Source organism: Aegilops tauschii, chromosome 1, assembly GCF_002575655.3.
Source record: "Aegilops tauschii subsp. strangulata cultivar AL8/78 chromosome 1, Aet v6.0, whole genome shotgun sequence".
Classification (NCBI taxonomy): domain Eukaryota; kingdom Viridiplantae; phylum Streptophyta; class Magnoliopsida; order Poales; family Poaceae; genus Aegilops; species Aegilops tauschii.
Genome location: NC_053035.3, coordinates 21494307 through 21513278, shown reverse-complemented (window position 1 = coordinate 21513278; position 18972 = coordinate 21494307). Strand labels below are relative to the sequence as shown.

Below are 18972 nucleotides of genomic sequence, written 5' to 3'. Positions count from 1 at the left end.
TCAACTTCAATACCTCTTTCAGAAAGTTTATGCCCCAAGACAATACCTTCATTAACAATAAAGTGGCACTTCTCCCAATTCAAGACAAGATTAGTTTCTTCACATCTCTGCAAAACTCGGTCAAGGTTGCTTAAGCAATCATCAAAAGAGGATCCATAAACGGAGAAATCATCCATGAAAACCTCACATATCTTTTCACAAAAGTCAGAGAATATAGCCATCATGCATCTTTGAAAGGTAGCAGGTGCATTACATAAACCAAAAGGCATACGTCTATAAGCAAAAGTACCGAAAGGGCAATTAAAAGTGGTCTTTGATTGATCATCGGCTGACACAGGTATTTGAGAGAAACCAGAATAACCATCTAGAAAGAAAAAATGTGTATGTTTGGATAATATTTCTAGCATTTGATCGATAAAAGGTAAGGGGTAATGATCCTTTTTAGTAGCCTTATTTAATTTGTGGAAATCAATTACCATCCTATAACCTGTAATAATTCTTTGCGGAATCAATTCATCTTTATCATTAGGAACGACGGTAATACCTCCCTTCTTAGGGACACAATGGACAGGACTTACCCACTGACTATCAGCAACGGGATAAATAATACCTACCTCAAGAAGCTTTAGTATTTCCTTTCTTACCACTTCTTTCATCTTAGGATCCAGCCGTCGTTGGTGATCACGAACTGGTTTGGCATCTTTCTCCAAATTTATTTTGTGTTGACATAGAGTGGGGCTAATGCCCTTAAGATCATCAAGAGTATATCCAATAGCAGCACGGTGCTTTTTCAGAGTTTTCAATAATCTCTCTTCTTCATGCTCTGAAAGGTTAGCACTAATAATAACAGGATATATCTTTTTCTCATCAAGATAAGCATATTTAAGAGTATCGGGCAATGGTTTAAGCTCAAACACGGGATCACCCTTGGGTGGAGGAGGATCCCCTAGGATTTCAACAGGCAAATTGTGTTTCAGGATGGGTTCCTGTTTAAAGAATACTTTATCTATTTCCCTTCTTTCATTCATAAACATATCATTTTCATGGTCTAGCAAATATTGTTCTAAAGGATCACTAGGAGGCACGGCAACAGAAGCAAGACCAATAATTTCATCTTTACTAGGCAATTCCTCTTCACGGTGTTGTCTACAGAATTTAGAAAAGTTAAACTCATGAGACATATCACCTAGACCAATAGTAACAACATCCTTTTCGCAATCTATCTTAGCATTAACTGTGTTCAAGAAGGGTCTACCAAAAATAATGGGACAAAAACTATCTTGTGGGGAACCAAGAACAAGAAAATCAGCAGGATATTTAGTTTTCCCACACAAGACTTCAACATCTCTAACAATTCACATTGGTGATATAGTATCTCTATTGGCAAGTTTAATTGTGACATCAATATCTTCTATCTCAGCAGGTGCAATATCATCCATAATTTCTTTGTATAAGTCAAAAGGTATTGCACTAGCACTAGCACCCATATCACATAAGCCATGATAACAATGATCTCCTATTTTAACAGAAATAACAGGCATGCCTACCACAGGTCTATGTTTATCTTTATTACAGGGTTTAGCAATTCTAGCAGTTTCATTACAGAAATGAATAACATGCCCATCAATATTATCAGACAAGAGATCTTTAACAATAGCAATATTAGGTTCAACTTTAACTTGCCCAGGAGGTGTATAGGTTCTAATATTGCTTTTACGAACCACAATTGAAGCTTTAGCATGATCTTTTATCCTAACAGGGAAAGGTGGTTTTTCAACATAAGCAGTAGGAACAATAGGATCATTATAAGTGATAGTCTTTTCTTCAACTTTAATAGGTGCAGCTACTTCTACTTCTATGGGAGGATGATATTTAAACCACTTCTCCTTAGGGAGATCAATATGAGCAGCAAAAGATTCACAGAAAGAAGCTACTATCTCAGAGTCAAGTCCATATTTAGTGCTAAATTTACGGAAAACATCGGTATCCATAAAAGATTTAACACAATCAAACTTAGGTATCATACCTGACTCCTTACCTTCGTCGAGATCCCAATCTTCAGAGTTGCGTTTAATTCTTTCCAATAAATCCCATTTGAATTTAATCGTCTTCATCATAAAAGAGCCAGCACAAGAAGTATCGAGCATGGTGCGATTGTTATCAGAAAGCCGAGCATAAAAACTTTGAATAATTATTTCTCTTGGGAGCTCATGATTGGGGCATGAATATAACATTGATTTAAGCCTACCCCAAGCTTGAGCGATGCTTTCTCCTTCGCGAGGCCAAAAATTATATATATAATTGCGATCACGATGAACAAGATTTATAGGATAAAACTTCTGATGAAATTCCAATTTCAATCGTTTGTAGTTCCATGAGCCCATATCATCACATAGCCTATACCATGTCAATGCATCTCCCTTCAAAGATAAAGGGAAGACCTTCTTCTTAATAACATCATCGGGCACACCTGCAAGCTTAAATAATCCACAAACTTCATCCACATATATTAGGTGCTCATCAGGATGCTTTGTTCCGTCTCCTGCAAAAGGATTAGCTAGCAGTTTTTCTATCATACCCGAAGGAATCTCAAAGTAGACATTTTCATCTTCAGTAGGTTCAGAAGGTTGAGGAGCAACTCTTTGCTCTACTGGTCGGGGTGAAGATACCCCGAACAAGCCCCTCAAAGGATTACTTTCCATAGTAACAAGTGACAGTAAATTTCAGCACACTATATAAATTTTTCCTTACCAAATTCCACCTACCAAAGGCGCTTCACTCCCCGGCAACGGCGCCAGAAAAGAGTCTTGATGACCCACAAGTATAGGGGATCTATCGTAGTCCTTTCGATAAGTAAGAGTGTCAAACCCAACGAGGAGCAGAAGGAAATGATAAGCGGTTTTCAGCAAGGTATTCTCTTCAAGCACTGAAACAATAGGTAACAGATAGTTTTGCGATAAGATAATTTGTAACGAGCAACAAGTAACAAAAGTAAATATAGTGCAGCAAGGTGGCCCAATCCTTTTTGTAGAAAAGGACAAGCCTGGACAAACTCTTATATAGAGAAAAGCGCTCCCGAGGACACATGGGAATTATCGTCAAGCTAGTTTTCATCACGTTCATATGATTCGCGTTCGGTACTTTGATAATTTGATATGTGGGTGGACCGGTGCTTGGGTACTGTCCTTACTTGGACAAGCATCCCACTTATGATTAACCAGCAAGCATCCGCAACTACAAAAGAAGTATTAAGGTAAACCTAACCATAGCATGAAACATGTGGATACAAATCAGCCCCTTACGAATCAACGCATAAACTAGGGTTTAAGCTTCTGTCACTCTAGCAACCCATCATCTACTTATTACTTCCCAATGCCTTCCTCTAGGCCCAAATAATGGTGAAGTGTCATGTAGTCGACGTTCACATAACACCACTAGAGGATAGACAACATACATCTCATCAAAATATCGAACGAATACCAAATTCACATGACTACTAATAGCGAGACTTCTCCCATGTCCTCAGGAACAAACATAACTACTCACAAAGCATATTCATGTTCATAATCAGAGGAGTATTAATATGCATAAAGGATCTTAACATATGATCTTCCACCAAATAAACCAACTAGCATCAACTACAAGGAGTAATCAACACTACTAGCAACCTACAGGTACCAATCCCAGACTTGGAGACAAGAATTGGATACAAGAGATGAACTAGGGTTTGAGAGGAGATGGTGCTGGTGAAGATATTTATGGAGATTGGCCCCCTCCCGATGAGAGGAGCGTTGGTGATGACGATGGCGATGATTTCCCCCTCCCGGAGGGAAGTATCCCCAGCAGAACAGCTCTGCCGGAGCCCTAGATTGGTTCCGCCAAGGTTCCGCCTCGTGGCGGCGGAGTCTCGTCCCGAAAGCTTGCTTATGATTTTTCTTCGGACGAAAGACTTCATATAGCAAAAGATGGGCACCGGAGGGCCAATAGGGGGCCCACGAGGTAGGGGCGCGCCCAGGGGGGTAGGGGGCGCCCCCACCCTCGTGGACAGGTGGAGGCCCCCTGACGTGGATTCTTCTTCCAGTATTTTTTATTATTTCCAAAAATAACTTTCGTGGAGTTTCAGGACTTTTGGAGTTGTGCAGAATAGGTCTCTAATATTTGCTCCTTTTCCAGCCCAGAATTCCAGCTGCCGGCATTCTCCCTCCTTATGTAAACCTTGTAAAATAAGAGAGAATAGGCATAAGTATTGTGATATAATGTGTAATAACAGCCCATAATGCAATAAATATCGATATAAAAGCATGATGCAAAATGGACGTATCACTCCATTGTTCCGGAGAATGGAGTCTTTAGTCATCTTGCCCATAAGGCATCGTTCGCAAGCATCAAGTGATTCATAATCAAGTGATTCCAAAATTCCCAGCATGGAGTTTCTTCATGCGCTTTACACCAATATGACCTAAACGGCAGTGCCACAAATAAGTTGCACTATCATTATTAACTTTGCATCTTTTGGCTTCAATATTATGAATATGTGTATCACTACGATCAAGATCCAACAAACTATTTTCATTGGGTGTATGACCATAGAAGGTTTTATTCATGTAAACAGAACAACAATTATTCTCTAACTTAACTGAATAATCGTATTGTAATAAACATGATCAAATCATATTCATGCTCAACACAAACACCAAATAACACTTATTTAGGTTCAACACTAATCCCGAAAGTATAGGGAGTGTGCGATGATGATCATATCTATCTTGGAACGACTTCCAACACACGTCGTCACTTCACCCTTAACTAGTCTCTGTTCATTCTGCAACTCCCGTTTCGAGTTACTAATCTTAGCAACTGAACTAGTATCAAATACTGAGGGGTTGCTATAAACACCAGTAAAGTACACATCAATAACATGTATATCAAATATACCTTTGTTCACTTTGCCATCCTTCTTATCCGCCAAATACTTGGGGTAGTTCTGCTTCCAGTGACCAGTCCCTTTGCAGTAGAAGCACTTAGTCTCAGGCTTAGGTCCAGACTTGGGCTTCTTCACTTGAGCAGCAACTTGCTTGCCGTTCTTCTTGAAGTTCCCCTTCTTCCCTTTACCCTTTTCTTGAAACTAGAGGTCTTGTCAACCATCAACACTTGATGCTTTTCTTGATTTCTACCTTCGTCGATTTCAGCATCACGAAGAGCTTGGGAATCATTTCTGTTATCCCTTGCATATTATAGTTCATCACGAAGTTCTATTAACTTGGTGATAGTGACTAGAGAACTCTGTCAATCACTATCCTATCTGGAAGATTAACTCCCACTTGATTCAAGCAATTGTAGTACTCAGACAATATGAGCACATGCTCACTGGTTGAGCTATTCTCCTCCATCTTGTAGGCAAAGTACTTGTCAAAGGCTTCATACCTTTCCACATGGGCATGAGTCTGAAATACTAATTTCAACTCTTGGAACATCTCATATGTTCCGTGGCGTTTCAAAAACGTCTTTGAAGCACCGATTCTAAGCCGTAAAGCATGGTGCACTAAACTATCAAGTAGTCATCATATCGAGCTTGCCAAACGTTCATAACGTTTGCATTTGCTCCTGCAATCGATTTTTCACCTAGCGGTGCATCAACGACATAATTCTTCTGTGCAGCAATGAGGATAATCCTCAGATCACAAATCCAATCCGCATCATTGCTACTAACATCTTTCAACTTAGTTTTCTCTAGGAACATATCAAAAATAAAACAGGGAAGCTAAACGCGAGCTATTGATCTACAACATAGATATGCTAATATTACCAGGACTAAGTCATGATAAATTAAAGTTCAATTAATCATATTACTTAAGAACTCCCACTTAGATAGACATCCCTCTAGTCATCTAAATGATCACGTGATCCAAATCAACTAAACCATGTCCGATCATCACGTGAGATGGGGTAGTTTTCAATGGTGAACATCACTATGTTGATCATATCTACTATATGATTCACGCTCGACCTTTCGGTCTCCAGTGTTCCGAGGCCATATCTGCATATGCTAGGCTCGTCTAGTTTAACCCGAGTATTATGCGTGTGCAAAACTGGCTTGCACCCGTTGTATGTGAACGTAGAGCTTATCACACCCGATCATCACGTGGTGTCTCGGCACGAAGAACTGTCGCAACGGTGCATACTCAGGGAGAACACTTATACCTTGAAATTTTAGTAAGGGATCATCTTATAAAGCTACCACCGAACTAAGAAAAATAAGATGTATAAAAGATAAACATCACATGTAATCTAAATATGTGACATGATATGGCCATCATCATCTTGTGCTTTTGATCTCCATCTCCAAAGTACTATCATGATCTCCATTGTTACCGGCATGACACCATGATCTCCATCATCTTGATCTTTTATCAACGTGTCGTCACATGGTCGTCTCACCAGCTATTGCTTTTGCAACTATTGCTATCACATAGCGATAAAGTAAAGCAATTACATGGCACTTGCATCTTATGCAATAAAGAGACAACCATAAGGCTCCTGCCAGTTGCCGATAACTTTAACAAAACATGATCATCTCATACAACAATTTATATCTCATCACGTCTTGACCATATCACATCACAACATGCCCTGCAAAAACAAGTTAGACGTCCTCTACTTTGTTGTTGCAAGTTTTTACGTGGTTGCTACGGGCTGAGCAAGAACCGTTCTTACCTACGCATCAAAACCACAACGATATTTCGTCAAGTATGTGCTGTTTTAACCTTCAACAAGGACAGGGCGTAGCCATACTCGATTCAACTAAAGTTGGAGAAACTGACACCCGCCAGCCACCTGTGTGCGAAGCACGTCGGTAGAACCAGTCTCGCGTAAGCGTACGCGTAATGTCGGTCCGGGCCGCTTCATCCAACAATACCACCAAATCAAAGTATGACATGCTCGTAAGCAGTATGACTTGTATCGCCCACAACTCACTTGTGTTCTACTCGTGCATATACATCTACGCATAAACCTGGCTCGGATGCCACTGTTGGGGAACGTAGTAATTTCAAAAATTTCCTACACACACGCAAGATCATGGTGATGCATAGCAACGAGAGGGGAGAGTGTTGTCCACGTACCCTCGTAGACCGAAAGCGAAAGCGTTATGACAACACAGTTGATGTAGTCGTACGTCTTCATGATCCGACCGATCCAAGTACCGAACACACGGCACCTCCGAGTTCAGCACACGTTCAGCTCGGTGACGTCCCACGAACTCACGATCCAGCAAAGCTTTGAGGGAGAGTTCCGTCAGCACGACGGCGTGATGACGGTGATGATGATGCTACCGATGCAGGGCTTCGCCTAAGCACCGCTACGATATGACCGAGGTGGATTATGGTGGAGGGGGCACCGCACACGGTTAAGAACAATGTCAACTTGTGTGTTCTAGGGTGCCCCCACCCCACGTATATAAAGGAGGGAGGGGAGGCTGGCCGGCCTCTCTAGGTGCGCCAAAGGGGGGAGGAATCCTCCTCCTAGTAGGAGTAGGATTCCTCCTTTCCTAGTCTTACTAGGAGGGGGAAGGAAGGAGAGGGGGAGGAGAAGGAAAGAGGGGGCGCAGCCCCTCCCCTAGTCCAATTCGGACTAGGCCCATGGGGGGCGCGCGGTCAGCCCTCGTGGCTTCTCCTCTTTTTTCCTCCTAAAGCCCAGTAAGGCCCATATGTACTCCCGTATTCCCGTAACTCCCACGGTACTCCGAAAAATACCCGGATCACTCAGAACCTTTCCGATGTCCGAATATAGCCTTCCAATATATCAATCTTTACGGCTCCTACATATTCTACGCAGAGCTTTATCGGTCAAACCGCATAACAACATACGTTGTTCCCTTTGTCATCGGTATGTTACTTGCCCGAGATTCGATCGTCGGTATCTCAATACCCAGTTCAATCTCGTTGCCGGCAAGTCTCTTTACTCGTTCCGTAATGCATCATCCCATAACTAACTCATTAGTCACATTGCTTGCAAGGCTTATAGGGATGTGCATTACCGAGAGGGCCCAGAGATACCTCTCCGACAATCGGAGTGACAAATCCTAATCTCGATCTATGCCAACTCAACAAGTACCATCGGAGACACCTGTAGAGCACCTTTATAATCACCCAGTTACGTTATGACGTTTGGTAGCACACAAAGTGTTCCTCCGGTATTTGGGAGTTGCATAATCTCATAGTCATAGGAACATGTATAAGTCATCAAGAAAGCAATAGCAATATACTAAACGATCAAGTGCTAAGCTAACGGAATGGGTCAAGCCAACCACATCATTCTCTAATTATGTGATCCCGTTAATCAAATGACAACTCATGTCTATGGCTAGGAAACTTAACCATCTTTGATTCAACGAGCTAGTCAAGTAGAGGCATACTAGTGACACTCTGTTTGTCTATGTATTCACACATGTACTAAGTTTCCGGTTAATACAATTCTAGCATGAATAATAAACATTTATCATGAAATAAGGAAATAAAAAATAACTTTATTATTGCCTCTAGGGCATATTTCCTTCAATACCTACCGTCGCTGTGCTGCATCATCCCTTCCTCTTTGGGGAAATACCGACGTAGTCCTAGCCTTTGGGGAAATTACGGTTTAGGCATGAACAAATGCGGAATAAACCTAGCGGTTAATTTGACAAGCACAAAACCTACAACAACTAGGCTCACCTATGTGCACCAACAACTTATGCTAAGCAAGATAAACAACTAAGTGATAGCAAGATATATGACAAGAAACAATATGGCTATCACAAAGTAAAGTGCATAAGTAAAGGGTTCGGGTAAGAGATAACCGAGGCACGCGGAGACGACGATGTATCCCGAAATTCACACCCTTGCGGATGCTAATCTCCGTTTGGAGCGGTGTGGAGGCACAATGCTCCCCAAGAAGCCACTAGGGCCACCGTAATCTCCTCACGCCCTCGCACAATGCAAGATGCCGTGATTCCACTAAGGGACCCTTGAGGGCGGTCACCGAACCCGTACAAATGGCAACCCTTGGGGGCGGTCACCGAACCCGTACACTTTGGCTACCCTTGGGGGCGGTCACCGGTACCCGTCAAATTGCTCGGGGCGATCTCCACAACCTAATTGGAGACCCCGACGCTTGCCCGGAGCTTTACACCACAATGATTGAGCTCCGAACACCACCAACCGTCTAGGGTGCCCAAGCACCCAAGAGGAACAAGCTCAAGGGCACCAAGCACCCAAGAGTAATAAGCTTCTCAACTTGTAACTTCCACGTATCACCGTGGAGAACTCAAACCGATGCACCAAATGCAATGGCAAGGGCACACGGAGTGCCCAAGTCCTTCTCTCTCAAATCCCACTGAAGCAACTAATGCTAGGGAGGAAAAAGAGAGGAAGAACAAGAAGGAGAACACCAAGAACTCCAAGATCTAGATCCAAGGGGTTCCCCTCACATAGAGGAGAAAGTGATTGGTGGAAATGTGGATCTAGATCTCCTCTCTCTTTTCCCTCAAAAACTAGCAAGAATCCATGGAGGGATTGAGAGTTAGCAAGCTCGAAGAAGGTCAACAATGGGGGAAGAACACGAGCTCAAAGGATAAGGTTCATTGGGGAAGAAGACCTCCTTATATAGTGGGGGGAACAATCCAACCGTTACCCCCACTTCAGCCCCGCAGAGAGCGGTACTACCGCTTGGCCAGCGGTACTACCGCTTTCCCCTATAAGCGGTACTACCGCTCCCCCTCGCGGTACTGCCGCTGGGCCCAGAGCGGTACTACCGCGGTGGCAGGGCGGTACTACCGCAGACGAACGGTACTACGGCCCCCACTGCCGCGGCTAGTACTGTAAAACCCGACACGAAAAAAGACCCCTTGAATCGAGGCGGTACTAGTACGAGCCCGCAGCGGTACTACGGCTGGGGGCTACCAGCGGTACTACCGCTCTAGAGCGGTACTACCGCTTGTAGCACCCAAGCGGTACTACCGCTCCGGCCCGCGGTACTACCGCTGGGACCAAAACTGCCATAACTTCTGCATATGAGCTCCGAATTGAGCAAACTCAAGCTTGTTGGATAGAGGAAGACGAGTAGCATCAAAACAGCGACAAATAGAGGAGTGCAACCTCCAACCGAGAAGAACCGGCATAACCTCCAACATCGAAAACATCATAGAAGATGCGAGTGAACTCCGTTTTTGATGAACTCGAGCTTGTCATCAAGATGACCATAAGCTCCAAAACTCACAAAGAAAAGAACCAAACAAGAACCAATAAAGATGATGCACGTATGCAATGGTTTGAGCTCTCTACGAATGATACGATCAAGCTACTCATCGAGAGCCCCCCTTGATAGTACGGCAAACGATCCTATAACCCGGTCTCCCAACTACCATCATGAGACCGGTAAAATAGAAAACCTATCAAGGGCAAACCTTTGCCTTGCACATGGTCCACTTGAGCTAGATGATGACGATCTTGACTCCCTCAAGTTGGACCACCTTTCTTGGTTGTGTTGGCTCGATGAAGACTAGTTGATTGCTCCCCCATACTCCACTATGGGTGAGCCACTCTTCCGCACATCTTCACAAGTCCATTGTCACCACAATGGACGGCAAGCTTCAAGCATTTGATCTCTTCATGATGCTTCACTTGAACTTGCACACCGCAACCTAACCCCACAAAGAACTCTCACGAAGATCATGGGTTAGTACACAAAGCGTAATTGACAATGCTTACCATACCATGGGATCACTTGATCCCTCTCGGTACATCTTCTACGCTTTGTGAGTTGATCAAGTTGATTCACTCTTGACTTAGTCTTGATCAACCTTGAATATTTTCAACTCTCTTCATTTGGATGATGTCTTGAAGATATACATGAACGATCACACAATCTTCTTCTCCAAGACATGCTTGCAATAAGCTCAACTCTCACATGACCAATCTTTGGATAATTCCTTAATAACACCTTGGTCACCACATAAACTCCTTGAAACCAACACATGGACTTCAAGAAATTCCTATGGACAAATCCTTCAAATATAACTCAAGGCAACCATTAGTCCATAGAGATTGTCATTAATTACCAAAACCAAACATGGGGGCACCTCATGTTCTTTCACATATGATGTAACTCTTTTGCGTGTGCTTGTTGGGATCTGATGAACTTTGAGTTTATGATCAGTTATATCTTTTTATATCCATGAAAGTATTTGAGTTTCTTTGATCTCTTTTATGCATGATTGCTTATAGCCTTGTATTTCTTCTCCGATATTTGGGTTTTGTTTGGCCAACTTGATCTATTTATCTTGCAATGGGAAGAGGTGCTTTGTAGTCGGTTCGATCTTACGGTGCTTGATCCCAGTGACAGAAGGGGAACCGACACGTATGTATCGTTGCTACTAAGGATAAAACGATGGGGTCTATCTCTACATAGATAGATCTTGTCTACATCATGTCATCGTTCTTACTGCATTACTCCATTTTTCCAGGAACTTAATACACTAGATGCATGCTGGATAGTAGTCGGTGTGTGGAGTAATAGTAGTAGATGCAGGCAGGAGTTGGTCTACTAATCTTGGACGTGATGCCTATATAATGATCATTGCCTGGATATCGTCATGATTATTTGAAGTTCTATCAATTTCCCAACAGTAAATTGTTTGCCCAACGTTTGCTATTTTTTTCGAGAGAAGCCACTAGTGAAACCTACGGCCCCCGGGTCTCTTTCTCATATATTTGCCTTTGCGATCTACTTTTCCTTTGCATTTGTTTTCAGATCTATTAAACTAAAAATACGAAAAATACCTCGCTGCGTTTTATTCTTATTTATTTTATTTGGTGTTCGATCTATCAATCTACTACAATTTCCTCACGTCCGTTTGCCCATCTTGGGGCGCCGCTACCCGAAAGGGATTGACAGCCCCTTTTACACGTCGGGTTGCGAGGATTTGTTATCGGTGTGCAGGGGTTGTTTACGTTGTGTTGCTTAGTTCTCCTACTGGTTCGATAACCTTGGTTTCTTCACTGAGGGAAATACCTACCGTCACTGTGCTGCATCATCCCTTCCTCTTTGGGGAAATACCGACGTAGTCCTAGCCGACATCAGTCACTTTATGATAATGATCTATTCATGAATCTTCTCCAATTTCTTATGATTTCTTTGATGCATAATTAATAGTCATGCATGCTTTTCAATCTATGTTTTGCTTTTCGGCCAAGTTTGATCCTAAGTTCTTCAGAGGGAGTTGTATATGATATTGGTGGTTCAATCTTGCATTGATCTATCCCAGTGATAGGAAGGAACATGACATGTATTGTATTGTTGCTACTAAGAATAAAACGATGTTTTTTCTATCATGCTTGGATGACAGTTTTATTGTCTATGTTATGTCATCGTGCTTATTTTAATGCTCTTGTTATGAACTTAATACCTTGAGATGCATGTTGGACAATGACCTTTCAGTGGAGTATTATTTGTAGAGATGTAGTTGGATAACAGCCTACATATCATGGACATAATGCCTATGTTGAAATTATGCCATGAATGATCATACTCATAAATATTTTAATTTAACCGCCGCCCAACTGTAATTTGTTCACCACAACACATCTATCTTCTTGGAGAGATGCCTCTAGTGAAACTATGGCCCTCAGTCCATCTGTTTGCATTGTTTACATCGTTTATTTACTCGCTTTATGTCTTTACTATCCCGTTTTGTTATTTATCATATCATCACCTACACTTACCATATTATACAAGTAACCTTGTAACTAATGAGACAAAAAGACTAACAACCTTGTTTCGCTTTCGTTTTCCATTTTGTCTGTGTGTGCAGATACCCATGATTAGGTGTCGTACGTAGAGTAGTTCCTAATGGTTCAATAAACCTTGGTTCTCAATCAAGGTAAATGCTTGTCATTAGGCTACATCACCCCTTACACTTGGGGGGGGGGGGTGTATCCCAACGCTTCTACAAGAGAGCAAGCAATGCCCTCTCAGTCATGGGTGATTTCAACTTCATGGGTTCTTTGGAAAACAGAAACTTGCTAGGGGCAATGTTGGCAACATTATAAGTTTAATTATGTGATCAATGGCATTTATCTTTTGGATATTCCTATCAAGGGTAGATAGTACACCTAGTGTAACATGCAAGAACAACCTCTCCTCGAATAGCTCAACTGGTGTTTCATATCTATGGAAATGAGCATCAATCTTTCCTAACACATTTGTTAAGCCTTTAACTCGCCTGATCTCGGATCATGTGCCATGTGTTATGACCATTGAAAGTTCCATTGCAAAATGTGGGCTTTTTTCATTTTGATAGTTTTTGGCCTTCCTACTTTGGTTTTTACAGGTTGTTAAATCAAGTTAGTCTGGGGAATTACTTGCGCATGGGAGAAGGATAACAACCACACACATAGATGAATGATTAAACCAATCTTAGTCTCTAGATCAAAGTATGAACAGACTCTACAAACGACAACCTTACAAGTTTGATTCTCTCTCTTCGACTGTGATGTCGACGATGGAATGGACGATCATGTTGTAGCGGGAGCGAAGATGTTTCTATGTGAAGTAACTCTCCTCTGAATCTCTCCTCTCTGCCATGGTCGCGATTCGTGGTTAATCTGTTGTTCTTCTCTGTATGTCGTCAACATGAAAGTTGCTTGTATAGATGAGGGGGAGGTGGCTCCACCTGGTATGAGGAGCGGTATGAGCGGCGATGCTTGTACCACACGTCGTTTCCTCCGATGGTTGCATCAAATGAAGAGCTTTACAATTGGAAAGTTGTCCATCTCCTCCTCTATTATCCAAATACATCTCTAGTTCCTTCTAGAAATGTTTGCTCTTGAAAACAAGGAAACAGGGATTTTATATTTTTGGCAAACAATTATTAGTGAAAAGGAAAAAAATCAACGGAACACTGGTTTAGCCGACTAAAATACCCTCGGAAAACTATCATAAAATGGAGCCATCGCCGTACCATCCAAGATTGCCTGGTTGGGCATTTTATCAAGACAAAACATCTGGGAGGTAGATTGTGGTACTTAAATAAGACTTTGACAAGCCTTCGATAAAACCAAGCATTCCTCCATTTTAGAAATTTTTGAAATATCGTGGTTTTGATGACATATGGCATCGTTGGATGGAATTGATCCTTGAATTTGGTCCATCTGTTATTCTTCTCACTGGAGTACCGCGCATTGAAGTTCATTGTAAATGAGGAGTTTGCAAGGATAACCCCCTCTCTCCTCTACTGTTTGTCCTCACAACTGACTTGCTCGAATCCTTGATCAATAATGCTTGGTATGAAGGTATTTCGAATCTCACTATTGATCAACCTGCACACGAAGACTTCTTGGTTATACAGTACGCAGATGATATACGACTTTCAAATACGCATATGGTAGTCTCCTATTCACCCTCCCCTCTAGTCGACCGTATCAATCCTTTTCAAATATGAAAATTATATGCTGCTGGTCCTACCTGCCAATGCCCTAGATTTTTTAGCTGCTCGTTAACTTTTGGACTCATATGCTCATGCCACTAGCCTCTACATCAACTACAATAAATTGCATCTTACCTCAATCAATGTTGGTGGTGCAAAAGCTTTTGGGTTGGCTCGGCTCCTTGACAACTAGGTTGGCAGCATGGCATGTACTTAGCTCGGGGCTTCCTCTTGGCACCACTCGCCACACGATCACTGAGCTTATGCCTCTTGTTTAGAATACTGAACGTCGACTCCCGAGCACGACGTTCTGGCTAACTTATGGTTGTCATATTCATTTCATTAATTCCTCGCTTTCATACTTGATATCTTTCTCTATGTGTGTGTTGAAACTGCTATTCAAACTCATTGATCACTTTGATCGGGTGCGTAGGCACTTCTTGTGGCACAATGTGGCTAATCGGGAGGTCCGCAACCACTATTTAGCTTCTTGGAGTTTGGTGTGTTGCCCTAAGAAAAAAAGTGGTCTCGGACTGGTTGATCTCAAGGTCCAAAATGAGGATCCAAATTCATTCATAAACTTATGCACAAACATGGCATTTCTTGAGTGATGCTTATCTGGGATAAATACTACACTGAAGGTAGTCCCATACCATGCCCGTTTGTGGTTCCTTCCGTTGGCATGACACGTTCTTTCTAATTGATACATACAGAGGGATGTCCACATGCTTCAATAATGCTGGGACGATGTACTTCTCTGGCAAGATGTTTGTGAAGAAAATCAACCTTTATAAGAGGTATACGATCATTTGTTCTCTTTTGCGTGCACCGTTGCCAATTCATGCAAAAACATACCCCGGAGTCTTAGTTCTTCTTGTCATTATCTTTGGAAGGTAGTGCCGACCTGACTAATCCGATGAATTGTGTTGATCAGATGCACCTTGACCCCTTGGTCCCAGATGATTCGATTGTTTTTGGGGTGACATGGCTTATATCATCAAAGTATGAATTGGGGCTCTAGGGTATGATTGAACATGCGGCTCAATGTTGGCGTCGACAACATTCAAAGAGATATTGATCCTTGGGCCATGGAATATTTGGAATCAAAAGAACCGCTGCTACTTTGAGGGAATTCCTCCTTGCAATGATAATTGGCTTATCCTGTTTAAGCAACATCTCACTACTCTTGCGTTGAGGGTTAATCCCCCCTTCATACATTTTTAGATACTTTTTAATTTTTATGGGTCCGTGCACAGTTCATTCATTTGTTCAAGGACCCTTTCTATTGGGACAAATGTCCCCTGTGATCTTCACTAATTTTACATTAGGGGCCTCTTCCGCTGTCATTAATATAAAAAAAGGTTAAAAATCAATTGATTTTTTTAAGAATGCCCACAAAAAATATTCATAAATTTTAAAATGGTTCTTGTTTGCAAACTAATTTCCTCGAATTCTGAAACTATCCACGAGTTTAAGAAAATGTTTGTGTTTTCAAAAAATGACCTCGAATTAAAAATGTTCATGCATGTTAAAAATTCTCAACTGACTAAATTTTCTTAAATGACTATTGGTTTATATAATTTTAAAATATAATTGTATTTTAAAAAGTGTTCTCGAATTAAAAAAACAAAAGAGAGAAAGAAGAAAGCAAATGATAGAAAATAAAAACAGAGGAAAAACGTAGAAACCCGATGATAATACAGTAGTGTGTCACGTCGACTCAGCCGCCGTGCCCAGGGAGCAAACAAGAAGAAAGAGTAGGAGAACCAGGTTGGGCGGCCCGGCCCATTTAAGCCACGTAGTAAGCGGCGCGCCCAGTTACAAATCATTTCCAAGGAAAAAAAACAAATACAGCCCGCCGCCCGGAACGCGCGCCAGCCTCGCCGGCGCCGGAGCCGTCGCCTCTCCGCGCCGACTCTCGGAAGAAGGAAGGCGCCGCGCCTCCTCCTCCTCCTTCGGCCTTCCACTCCCCAGCGACGGCGCGGACTCACCATCCTCGCTTCGGCGCGCCACCGCCAGGTTTGCATCTCCCGCAAGCTGATTTTCCACTCCGTCCGAAAATCGAGAGCTCGACGACGTTCGAGTCCCACTTCACTGGTTGCTTCTTTAGTTTCTAGCATGTGTACCCGATCCAGCCACGCCGCGTTTCCTTGTGAAGCCGAGGTTTCTGGTTAGACGCTTCATAGAGGAAGGATATGCTCTGATATGAAGGCAAGGTGTTCGGTCAAATGCTTCCGTGAGAGCAGATATGCATTGCTTCAACAAGTTTTATTTGTTCCACAGCGCTGATTTATTCCTAGTGAAACAACGTCAAGAACCTGGCAGTAGTGAAAAGAGGATAACCCCACAAGGTCCACGATCATTAGATGACAGTGGCGTGGCGCTGATCTACCGCCGGATGCACTCCACAACTTGATCCTTCAGTCTCCCGCTGCGTCCTCGCCCATCTCCCCCCAGCCCTGCTCTGCCAAAGCTCGCCGCCTGCAAGCTTCATGCTTCTTTCTCTTGTTTTACCTGCACCCACTGCGTGCTTTTCGTGATTGGTGAATGTTGCTTGCAATGTCAATCAGTGTTGGAGAAGGTGCGGGAGAGAGTAGCTGCCAGCGATGGAGAAGAGTAGCCACGGGAAACAGGGAGAGGGGATTAGGGGACAACAACTTGTTAACTAACTTGACTTCAGTTTAACTTTCTGCGATCCACACCAATCTTAATGCAGTTTCACCTTAACTAAACTAAAAAAATGTTGTTTGACTCACATGTCTAATTATCCAGGGCTTGCTTGACTAGGAAAGGTTGGATCTTGTGTGCTTCAGTTTCCCCATCTTGCAGTTGATTCACTGGCTCTGTCTAAGCGCCGGAGATGAACAAATGTATGCTGCTAGTTTTGTAATCCTGCAGTTTTTAGTTCAGGCTGGGATTAGTGGCCATGCGGACAGTCCTCTCCCACTTGCACCCTGATTGATACCATCCCACTCCCCCGAAAAGGCTCAGATGTCCTTCACCATCACTGCTCCTCTCCTCCTGCCAAATCGCCTCCCACTCGCTCGACGTCGACTCTGGGCTCTGGGGGTGTCACCGAGGGCGACGGTGCCTCTAGGACTCAAGTGACCTTCTTTCTAAGCTTACTTCCCGAGCAGTTCTCTGTCCAGGAACTGAGCCTACACTTCCAGTCTGATTGTTTCATGCAGTATGGATTTATATTCACGTGGTATGGGTTTGTTATCTTCTGTATAAGAGAGCGTCCATTCTAGCTGAACTTATAGCCTGATGAGTGGTTTGCTTGCTTAACGCTTAGCTAAATCCGTAGGCTCTCTTTACTTTGCTTATGCAGGCAAGGTGTTTGATAAAGTCCCTCTGTGATGGACCCACTGAATGGGTGCTTTGTTGTTTGCAGGACATCCAGTTAATTACTTTAAACTCGCACATGGTTTCCAAAAAATTCCCTGCCACATCGCATCCTGAGTTCAGGCTTACCATTTGCAGCAACTTCGCTGTGTTCTGTTTTATTGTCTTTTCTTTGATATTCTTAATCCAAAATGTTGGAGAGAAAAATAGAAAGCCATAACACGCTATGCTCTTCTTGCTGCTGTGTAGGTTAATTAATCGTCGATCCCCATAAGGAGGTTGCTGTAGGAGCAATCAAGTAGCATGAAGTTCAGAGTTGTTTGCAGGAAGTTGTATGATTACGTGAGGTATGATCTTAAAGAGATCGCCTTCCCATCTTCTCTGCCAGACCCTCCGGGCACCAAGAGGCGTCCTAAGCTCACACTGAAAGAAAAATGGTGTATCCTCAAGGAGGCAACCAGGCTTTATGGGGCTTCCTGGGTCAGGGACATCGGCCCCGAGCTCAGGCCAAATGATTACAAGAAGGTCAAAGAGGAATCTGAGCCTAACAGCACCAAGGAGGGGAAAACTACAAGTGAGCCTAGTTTGCTTGAGGATCTTGCAGTGGCAGCAAAGGGCGGGGCGGAGACCCTGAAGCCTGCGCTGCGGCGCATATACATGACACGTGCCTCTACCTACACGAGTGCAGTGAAGAACTATGTGGAGACCTATCAGGAAGGGCTGAAGGATGTCTTGGATGAGAAGGCTGCTGGGAAGGATCACCAGCAAGGCAATGAGCCAAGGGGACCATCAGCACCACCACCGCCCCCGCCATCATCGTCATGAGCTTGTGTCATTTTGTGGGGAAATATTATCATTAAAACTCGCAGCTTCTTGTTTATATATACTCTTATCAGAAGTCGGGTAGAACAGAGATCGATGCACTGCTCATTTCCTAAATAAAAAAAATCTTCGTGAGTAGGTCGCTGACATTGTCCATCTGCTGATCTATGTTATGTGATCTACACTGCTATGAAGATTGTTCTTCACCTTGTCTCGGTTGCAGTCATTCCCTTCTCCATCGACATCAAAATCGGCGCCTTCTAGGGCTGTGTGCTTGCCTTGTTTGCTAGAACAGAAACAAAGGCACATCCTGTCATTTTCTTTGATGACACTCTGCAATGTGC

The 18972-nt window shown here is 43.0% G+C and overlaps 1 protein-coding gene across 1 annotated transcript; it reads left to right on the top strand.

Moving 5' to 3' along the window:
* Positions 1-16279: 16279 nt before the first annotated feature.
* LOC109752868 (uncharacterized) lies at positions 16280-18766 on the top strand. Its single transcript, XM_020311779.4, has 2 exons — positions 16280-16480; positions 18056-18766. The coding sequence occupies exon 2, from the start codon at positions 18110-18112 to the stop codon at positions 18629-18631; it is 522 nt and encodes a 173-aa protein (XP_020167368.1). The 5' UTR covers positions 16280-16480; positions 18056-18109; the 3' UTR covers positions 18632-18766.
* Positions 18767-18972: the final 206 nt, after the last annotated feature.